Source organism: Heptranchias perlo, chromosome 19 (assembly GCF_035084215.1).
Source record: "Heptranchias perlo isolate sHepPer1 chromosome 19, sHepPer1.hap1, whole genome shotgun sequence".
Classification (NCBI taxonomy): domain Eukaryota; kingdom Metazoa; phylum Chordata; class Chondrichthyes; order Hexanchiformes; family Hexanchidae; genus Heptranchias; species Heptranchias perlo.
The window spans coordinates 36676369-36687330 of NC_090343.1; the positions used below are offsets into that span (position 1 = coordinate 36676369).

The 10962-nt window shown below is 41.5% G+C and overlaps 1 protein-coding gene across 1 annotated transcript in view; it reads right to left on the reverse strand.

Moving 5' to 3' along the window:
- Positions 1-8674, reverse strand: part of cbln4 (cerebellin 4 precursor) — a 112796-nt gene extending 104122 nt beyond the window's left edge. Inside the window, exons 1-2 of the mRNA XM_068000831.1 lie at positions 8399-8674; positions 6789-6905 (exon numbers count right to left, since the gene is read on the reverse strand). Coding sequence (XP_067856932.1) covers positions 6789-6905; positions 8399-8674 — 393 coding nt within the window. The remainder of the gene's footprint in view (positions 1-6788; positions 6906-8398) is intronic.
- Positions 8675-10962: the final 2288 nt, after the last annotated feature.

Here is a 10962-nt window from a genome sequence, read left to right on the forward strand (position 1 = left end):
TCTGAAAAACCCTCTTACCAAACAACGATTAAACTCTGCTCGACCCATTTATTTACTTATCAGGATTATACTTTGTGGCCTTAAAGGGACTCATGTACATTTTACATTGTGCATTACATGGTCTAACACTAGGATTGCCAGCCCTCTCAGATTGTCCTTTAGTCTCCCGGAATTAAAAATTAATCTTCTGGAAAATTGCTCCAGCCAGACTCACAATAAACAGCAGGGCTGCAACGCACCTGAGATGCGCTACAGCCCTGGCGCATGTGTGCTCTAACTGGCATAATCATGCGATGGATGAAGTGTTTTCTGGAGCACCGAGAATTGTGGATATTATCGTCGCCATTATTGATCAATTGCCACACGGATAGTTTTTATTCATTCATGGGATGTGGGCGTCGCTGGCGAGGCCAGCATTTATTGCCCATCCCTAAATGCCCTTGAGAAGGTGGTGGTGAGCTGCCTTCTTGAACCGCTGCAGTCCGTGTGGTGAAGGTTCTCCCACAGTGATGTTAGGAAGGGAGTTCAAGGATTTTGACCCAGCAACGATGAAGGAACGGTGATAGATTTCCAAATCGGGATGATGTGTGACTTAGAGGGGAACGTGCATGTGCCTGCTGCTCTTGTCCTTCCAGGTGGTAGAGGTCGCGGGTTTGGGAGGTGCTGTCGAAGAAGCCTTGGTGAGTTGCTGCAGTGCATCCTGTGGATGGTACACACTGCAGCCATTGTGCACCGGTGGTGAAGGGAGTGAATGTTTAGGGTGGTGGATGGGGTGCCAATCAAGCGGGCTGCTTTGTCCTAGATGGTGTCGAGTTTCTTGAATGTTGTTGGAGCTGCTCTCATCCAGGAAAGTGGAGAGTATTCCATCACACTCCTGACTTGTGCCTTGTAGATGGTGGAAAGGTTTTGGGGAGTCAGGAGGTGAGTCACTCAGCGCAGAATATCCAGCCTCTGACCTGCTCTTGTAGCCACAGTATTTATATGGCTGGTCCAGTTAGGTTTCTGGTCAATGGTGACCCCCAGGATGTTGATGGTGGGGGATTCCGCGATGGTAATGCCGTTGAACGTCAAGAGGAGGTGGTTAGATTCTCTCTTGTTGGAGATGTTCATTGTCTGGCACTTGTCTGGCGCGAATGTTACTTGCCACTTATCAGCCCAAGCCTGGATGTTGTCCAGGTCTTGCTGCATGCAGGCTCGGACTGCTTCATTATTTGAGGGATTGCGAATGGAACTGAACACTGTGCAATCATCAGCGAACATCCCCATTTCTGACCTTATGATGGAGGGAAGGTCATTGATGAAGCAGTTGAAGATGGTTGGGCCTAGGACACTGCCCTGAGGAACTCCTGCAGCAATGTCCTGGGGCTGAGATGATTGGCCTCCTACAACCACTACCATCTTCCTTTGTGCTAGGTATGACTCCAGCCACTGGAGAGTTTTCCCCCTGATTCCCGAGTCAGACAACCAATGGAGGGAATACGGTCCAACCAGAGTTGGCAAATCTATCTAACACTCTTTTCTTTATAAAACAGTATATTATTCAGCACAAGACAGTATGCCATCTGCTAGTATGATTTCTCTGTAGAAAAATAATTTTTTGTGGCCTATCAACCTGATAATTTACCCCTTGCTGCATTTATAATGCATCATCACAATGGCTCTTGGCCCCAGTCCAGCTGGCTCCATAAAAAAATGTAAAGGTCTCTCCTGCCCTCTGGCTCTTACACCCCAACTGCTGAACCTAATTGATTTTCTTCTCAGTATTCAATTTTTATACAACTTTTACGGCTTACCTTTTCTGATATTGGGCCGCCTGACTTCACATCCCTCCTGTTAACTCTGACTCCTGCCTGAAGCACCTTGGACCTCCTGTGCAATCTCTGGTGGTCAATTGGCCTCTCCCCACATCAATAATTCATTCTTAGCTATCTTTTTACCACTCTGCGATTGATTTTTTTAAGAATTTGTTATTCTAACTTTTCAGACCTTTATTCTCCTGAGATCTTTTACTTTCGTTTCATAAATATTTATTAATTTAATCATCTGCGGCAAATAAATTTAACATTTCCATGAATCAATATTTATTGATTTAATAATAAATTGAAAGAAAAAGAAAAAGAATGAACTTACATTTATATAGCATGTTTCATGACTTATAACATCCCAAATTGCTTCATAGCCAATGAAGTGTGGTCACTGTGAGGTAAGGAAATACGACAGCCAATTTGCACACGGTGGGGATAATTTTTACTTTGCACGATAGTGCAAAATGAGCGATATCAGATCAGCTGCCTGTTATACTACTCTCCCAAATTTCATTTCAATGGATCCCAGACTACCCATGAACATCACATCTGTGCTCCAGACCCCAGACTACCCATGAACATCACATCTGTGCTCCAGACCCCAGACTACCCATGAACATCACATCTGTGCTCCAGACCCCAGACTACCCATGAACATCACAACTGTGCTCCAGACCCCAGACTACCCATGAACATTACAACTGTGCTCCAGACCCCAGACTACCCATGAACATCACATCTGTGCTCCAGACCCCAGACTACCCATGAACATCACAACTGTGCTCCAGACCCCAGACTACCCATGAACATCACATCCGTGCTCCAGACCCCAGACTACCCATGAACATCACATCCGTGCTCCAGACCCCAGACTACCCATGAACATCACAACTGAGCTCCAGACCCCAGACTACCCATGAACATCACAACTGAGCTCCAGACCCCAGACTACCCATGAACATCACATCTGTGCTCCAGACCCCAGACTACCCATGAACATCACATCTGTGCTCCAGACCCCAGACTACCCATGAACATTACAACTGTGCACCAGACCCCAGACTACCCATGAACATCACATCTGTGCTCCAGACCCCAGACTACCCATGAACATCACATCTGTGCTCCAGACCCCAGACTACCCATGAACATCACATCTGTGCTCCAGACCCCAGACTACCCATGAACATCACATCTGTGCTCCAGACCCCAGACTACCCATGAACATCACATCTGTGCTCCAGACCCCAGACTACCCATGAACATCACATCTGTGCTCCAGACCCCAGACTACCCATGAACATCACATCCGTGCTCCAGACCCCAGACTACCCATAAACATCACAACTGAGCTCCAGACCCCAGACTACCCATGAACATCACAACTGAGCTCCAGACCCCAGACTACCCATGAACATCACAACTGAGCTCCAGACCCCAGACTACCCATGAACATCACATCTGTGCTCCAGACACCAGACTACCCATGAACATTACAACTGTGCACCAGACCCCAGACTACCCATGAACATCACAACTGAGCTCCAGACCCCAGACTACCCATGAACATTACAACTGAGCTCCAGACCCCAGACTACCCATGAACATTACAACTGTGCTCCAGACCCCAGACTACCCATGAACATCACAACTGTGCTCCAGACCCCAGACTACCAATTAATAATACCACAGGAAATCTACTAATTTCTTAAAATTGAGAAGGAAAACTTAGTTTTATGGACCTGGGAATCTGAAGCACTTGAAAGCAAGTATTGAGTGGTTCATGGAAACAGTGATGTAGCGAATGGAGCAGGCCTACATCATCATTGGTGGGAGCAGCAGTTAAAAAAAGTTGGAATGAGGTAATGACAGAGCTACAGGATGATGAAGAAGCATAGGATGAAACATTATCATCAGAGGATGTGCTGAACCAAACGCAAGAAGTGAGAATGACTGCACAAAATGGTGTCGGTAATGGGGAGTGGATGATTTGATAAGAATATAAAACTATAACAAGGAAAATGCAAGTTAAAGCAAAATGTGATGCGAAAGATGAAAATAAACAGCATCACTAACTAAGGAGAACGGAAGAACATCCTAGTCCAAAAATACAATGAACGAAAATTTAAAAATGGAGTTACTAGAATTCAACATTTTAGAGGAAAAGGAAAATAAAAAGAGATTTGAAAGAGCTCTGGAATTACAAAATTTTAAAATAAAATCACCATCCCAAAGTCCTTCACCGAGCATTGGGTGGATTGTAGTTTGGATGTTTTTGAAGCCAATGTTACTGCTCTGCTTCCATAATCAGGATTGTACAAGCGTTGAAAACACCAGAAAAGATTATATTAAAAAAGTCAATGCAGATGATAGATCAAGTCAACCTGCAGATGACAAAGGGGCAGAAAATGGTAGTCTCCTTAGATAATAAGAACAAAGAGGTCAAGGAAAGTAATGGTGGTGGTGGTGGTGATGATGATATAATGAAAGTAAAATGTCTCACATTGAGGCCAATAATGAATCCCGTAACAGTGATGTTGAAACAAACTCCAAACCAAGCTAGCTAACATTTAGAATTGCAAAAATATGTGATACACATTGGCAGGGAAAGAAAACTTCTGAATGAAGTGGCATATCGCTCACGTTTTCTGTGAAGCATTTCACAATATGACGATATAGCAGATTTGGAAAAAGTCTTAGGGGATAATTTTAAACTAACCCACCCTGTGGGAAACTGATGGGATTGGATCAGCCACCCTTTTTACAACCCGTCCGATTTTACTTTCCATTGAAGTCAACAAAAAGTAAAATCTGGCAGGGTGTGAAATAGGTGGCCAATCCGATCCTGTTAGTTTCCCATTGGGCGAGTTAGGTTAAAATTACTCCCATACTTTCAACATTGACTATCAATGCAACCATCTATAATATGGTTATGGAGAACAAGGGCCTTGTTCATGGGTGACATTCTGGAGGGTAATGGGTGACATTCTGGAGGATAATGTGAAGAGGGGCAATGATTGTTAATCTGTTAGCAGAGTCCAGTGGCTGGTGGTATGTGGGTGAGTGTGATGGGATAGAGGTAGTTGAGGTTAGTCCCAAATAGGTGGATTGAACGGGAAGAATAGCAAGAGAGGATGGAGCAGTTGGGGTTATTGCTCTTGAGTCAGCAATTGGTGTTTAAACCCCTCCATGGTCCTACCCCACACTGTCTTTAACCTCCTTCAATCCTACAACCACCCCCCCCCATCCCAATTCTCCATTCCACTGAACCCACCGTCTTGCGCATCTCCCATGTCTTTCACCCCACCATTAGCAGCTATGCTGTCAGCCACCTAGATTGCACACACTGGAATTCCCTCCCTTTACCCTTCTGCTTCTCTACCCTCCTCTCCTCCTTTAAGACCCTCCTTAAAACCCATCCGTCTGATGCCTCCTAATATCTCCTTCTTTGGCTCAGTGTCCATTTTTCCTTACACCTCTGTGAAGAACCTTGGGATGCTTTTCTATGTTAAAGGAGGTAGATAAATGAAAGCTGGTGTTGGAACAGCCTTATAATCTGTGAGAAAGGCCTCCAGAGATCCAACATATTATTGATCATTTTTTAAAATGAGGTTGAAATATGCACCCTTCGAATTTCCAGCTTTATTAAACACCTCACAATGTTGCACATGTACAGAAAGAAGTTACTAAAGTGACAGAGTAAAGTTCAATTAGAAATAAGCAGTATAGATGATGATTGAGGATGGAGTGGGATAGCACTCTATCATTTTCACTTTGGGGTTTCAAGTTAAGTCCATCCTAGACAAAAGAACTCTCTCTAATGACTGTGAAGTTTCTAAGTGAAACTAGCTCAGACAGTTTGAATTCAGTTCCAAATTGACATACAGCCACAGCATGAAATGTTCGTAATCTGTTATGGATTGCTTTAAATTGCTAGGCTCACTGAGAAAAAGAATTGCTGGTGTAGGAAAGGCAAAAGTTACACAGCTGCTGTTAAAGAATATTTTTGGATTAGTACAGAGGAAGCTTGGATCTGCAACTAACCCCACTATACCTGAATATTTGATACTGAGAATGGAAAAAGTGCTCGCTGCTCCAACAGTGATATTCCTCAACTTTATAAGCATCAAATTTTACAAAAGAAATTAACCAGAAATAAACAAGCATTAAAGAATGTGGGTTTAATAAGTCGCATTACAAATATCGAGACGAGGCATCACAAATATAAAGGAAGTAAATATGCTTTTAGGAGTCCATTGCAAAATGGTGGAATTTAAATAAACTTTAAAATGTTTTAATTTTTTTAATGCTAAAATCAGTATTAACTGATGAACTGAATGATACTAGAAGAGTTGGTTAGTGCTACAGGATAGAATCCATTATACCAGAAGAACTGAAGCTAGGGGAAAGGTTCCCTACACATTTTCTATAGCCAGAGACCTTCTGGCTCTCTCTCCTCTCTCACATTGTAATCCTAATCAAATTCTCTGCCCTCTGTTCAATGAATCCTCTTTTTATTTTATCTGTACACAGTTTCCAATTTATCAATTGCAAATTCGACTGACAGAGTTAGTCCTCAGAAGAAATTAAAGGTACCTATAATTGGGCGTTTGCCCCCAATTGCCTATTTGTGATATATACATATTTCATATTGAAAATAATAAAGTAACATTTAAAATAATACAAGTTCACACTTTTAAGAATATCTCAAGCATCCTATAAAAAGAATGCAATGATAAAATGTCCTTCAGTGATGCCTGTGGTAGATTTATGCCAAAATTAAAATACATTTAAAAAGTCGTGAGCTCATTTTTGTATCTATCCCCGCATCATTGCAGTGTTAGTCATTAAAATACACATCACGCTTGTTATGGGATTAAGCTTTTTTTTTGCATTTGGATAGCTCGGAAGAAATTGTGTACATTAAGGGTTAAATTATCACATTGCTGTGATGGGCATGTCAGTAGCTATAAACATACAGACCTGAATAGTTTGGCTCTGGTACACTTTGATAACATGAAAGTTGAAACTGTAAATGCCTTTTCTTGGGGCTACAAAGACTGACTCCAGGGTAAAGTAATTACCCACATTCACCAAGATCTGCAAAAGAGAGAGAGAGAACTCGATCACTCCACGCTGTCAGCCTGGAGGGAAAATACTGCGTTTCATAGCTACTGGGAGATCACGTGTTAATTCAACATATAATTATTTCCCAAGCTAGTGCTATTTTAAAATGACCAAATGGAAAAAAAAATCATAGACTTTCCACCCCAGCATTTGTCCTGTTGGATATTGGCACCTGGTACAGATAATACTTGTATGGATTCAATATTAAGTTGGCATGAAAGAGTTAATATATTTCTGATCAATCGATATTCCTCCAAACCTACACTGCGAGTGATATTAATAAAGACACAAGCTACAGTCACTGGCAGGTGCTGAATAATGATGTCTAGCACACTGATGCAGCTGATTGCCTGAAAAAAAACATGAAAAGTTTAGTAAATTTAAATAATTCACCGCTTTGTGGAAAAATAATCTTTTCTTTTAACCAACGTGATTCAAAATGCTGATTGCTTGTAATTGCAATATATTCTCTCTGTTCCATAAACTGACAACATGCAAATTTCACTGACGTTTTCATTTTAAAGCGCTGGGTTCAAAAATCACTCCCCTGGCTCTGATAATTAAATTCTTGCATTTCCTCATCCATTATCCATTCAGAACGAATCACCGCAGTAATTAGGCCAAACTGATTTTAAAGAGTGAGTGAAGTTATTAATGCAATGTGTGTTTGTGATTCCCTATGAGGCTTATATATATATATATATATATAAGAAATGCACATCTACTTAAGGCTTGTGAAGTAGACCCCATAACCTGAAACCAGAATCAAAAGCCACTTCTCTCCTGTAACTTTATTTATCTATTAAAATACAAATCCCGCACGGGCAGTTTTAAACTCGAGACTGCGCAACATTATGAAGCTGAGTCCATGGCTGTAATATCTCTCACTTACTAGAATATTAAAGTGCAGATAATGTACCATTTGAATGAATTGTTTTATATTTAGCTTTTTTTATTATTGACAGCCAGCGGCAATGCGTCCTTTCCTATTTACTTAGTAATGATTATGTAATTACATATTCTGAGCGCATCCATTCCTATTTTCTCATTTAAAATTATCTCTTATTTAATCTAACACCGTTTCATCGTGATGTCTATCGCTACATTCCAGTGTATTTAATATCAGCAATACCAGGCAGTTCCATATAATCGAGTCTCTCTCCATTAAACACTTGTTGCATCTTTCGCCCGCGTAACCCAGTCTTAATCAACCTTTTTTATACTGGCTCTATTTACAGATAGACGTATGAATTACCCATTAAATATTTAACCCTTTGTACAATGTCACTGCATCTCTAGCTTTAAACAAGCGAACTCCTAAACCACCTTCACTGTTTTAATGATATAACGTTTAATACTGAATCACACCTATCCATCTTTCAACACCAGCCCTTTACATGCACGCTGTCTTCTGAAGTGAAATCTCCTGTTTGTGTGTGTTATATTTTTAAATCCTCCCAAATTACCTGATCAAAGTAAATGATCCGAGTTTTGTTGCTCATCTCGGATGGCTCGTGGTTGGTGCTCCTGACGGCAGAGAAAGCCACCTTGGAGTTAGCGGCTCGGACAGAGATCCCAAGCGGGGAGGAGGACGATCCCTTGGAGTCGCCGGTCGGATTGGAGTCGCACACCACCAGGCACTTCCCTTCCAGAACGATGGGCTCCGTGTCATTCTGTGTCAGCACCGGCACCGTGGAGAGCGCCAGTCCGGCCACAGCCATCAGTACCATGGACAGCACCATTCTCAACAGCACCCACCAAGAGCACACGGCGACACTGGCCAACCAAGATCTCCAAACAAGCCCCAGATCTCCGTCCAGCCGAACTTCTGTACCACCCCTCCTTCTTTTCTTCTTCTTCTTCTTCTTCCTGGATTTCTGCTGCACGAGCGAAAGCAGCTCTTCTTAACCTGTTCTACGTCTGGATATCCCAACACGAGTTAGCAGAAGCCCCTCCAGAAAACATTGCATTGCACCTTAAAGTCCTCCCGTCTTCTTGTCTTCTTGTAGATCTCTCTTCTCGGAGTAAAAAGCAAACCCTTCTTGATCTAGAAGTCCCGTTGTGAATTATTGATGGGAAAGACCATAGCCAAACAAAACATTATTTGACGCTGCCATGACTTTCTATATCAGTTCATTTCCCCCTGTCCGATTTGGGCGGGATGCAACGCGAGATATCGATTCCCGAGGTTTACTACTGATTCTGCCTGCCAAATGCCGAGCTCTCTGTCTGATCTAAGTGCCAGGGTGGTTGCAGTTTGGAGTCGGTGTAATCGCGAATCCCTCAGGTCTTATGTCACAAACCTACTCCACTTTCAAAGACTGGGAAGAGTTGCGCTAATGAATGCTCTTCATCGCCTTGTTAAAAATTCTGTCTGAATGTAAATGATCCTTTCCAGTAAGACGTCAGGGTAAAGAAATAAGAGACACAAGCAAGTAACAATAAGTGGAACACGGTTAAAGATGTAATAGATAAGCAATGATCATATTAAAATTACTCAGTAACCCTCACAATACTTTATACCCAGAGATGGCTAACAGTTTGTTACTCCCATTTTTGCTCTACCTACGTTTCTCTTTATCTAATCTTTTTTTATTCACGAATGAATCTGCTTTTGGCCAGCAAAATTTTGATGGTTGCAAAAATCATGCAATATCAACTTAACAACTGGAAATACTCCTAAGGATTATTTTTGTCTATAAATGGTTAGAAAGTTCAGCTGCAACTCGTGAATAATACTCAGTGTACGGTACTTGCATTTGTTTCAAGGATAGGAAATTTTAAGCAAGTGTGTGTTTTAAAGAAACATTAATCTGATCGTTCATCTACAGTAAAATGTCACCCCTGATGAGGCTCAATACTGCTTTAAATCGGACTCCCTGTTTAATTTTCAATGGCGCCGCCTTGTGGCAGCTAACGTTATTGATTCATTCGCGTCAGAAATATCCAATAAATTACTCAATGCTCTATCAATATTAACTATATAAGTATTTGAGGGATTATAGTGGAAAATCATTGTTCAGAAGGTTGCAAAAGTGATTCGGAGAGTGTGTTATAATACTCAAACCCGAAGCCTGAGGATAATATTATGCACTTGATGCCACTTCTGTAACTTAACTGTGGAACCAAATAGCTTCAAAATGTTCCAGTCAACATTTCATTTACTGCACCATTCAACCAAAGTGTACTTTGAAAACCAGAAATATTTCCTCGTGTTTTGCCGAGTTTGTTGTTCCCTGAGATTCATCATTGAAGACCATTAGGAACATAGGCACATAGGAACAGGAGCAGGCCATTCAAGTAGATCAGGGTTGATCTGTACCTCAGTTCCATTAACCTTTGCTCCATATTGTTTGATACCTTACCTTCAAAAATGTATTGATCTCAGTCTTCAATTGACCTAGCAGCCACTACCTGGTGTGAGATATCCAGATTTCTACTACCCTTTGTGTGAAAAAGTGCTTCATGATTTCACTCCTAAATAAGATCATGCCGTCCTGTTCTGGATTCCCACACCAGAGGAAATATTTTTTCTGTATCTACCCTATCAAATTCTTCACCATTTAAAAAAAAACTCGATTAGATCACCCCTCAACCTTTATAACTCATGGAAATACAAACCAAGTTTATGCGACCTGTTATCATACTCTGTTATCATTCTGATGAATCTGCACTGTACCACTTCCAAGATCAATATATCTTTCCTGAGGTTCAGTGCCCAGAAATGAATGCAGTACTTCAGACGGGGTCTGATCAAGGCTCTATACAATTGAAGCATCACTTCCACACTTTCATATTCCAACTTCCTTGAGATAAAGGCCAACATTCCATTAGCCTTTTTGATTATTTTTTTACTTGCACACTAGCTTTTAGTGATGTTTTACATGGACAACTACATCCCTTTGCTCCTCCACAGCTCCTAGTCTCTCACCTTTAAGAATATATTCCAATTTGTCTTTCTCAGATCCAAAGTGGATGACCTCACACTTCCCCCACATTGAACTCCATCTGCCAAAGTTTTGCCCAGTTT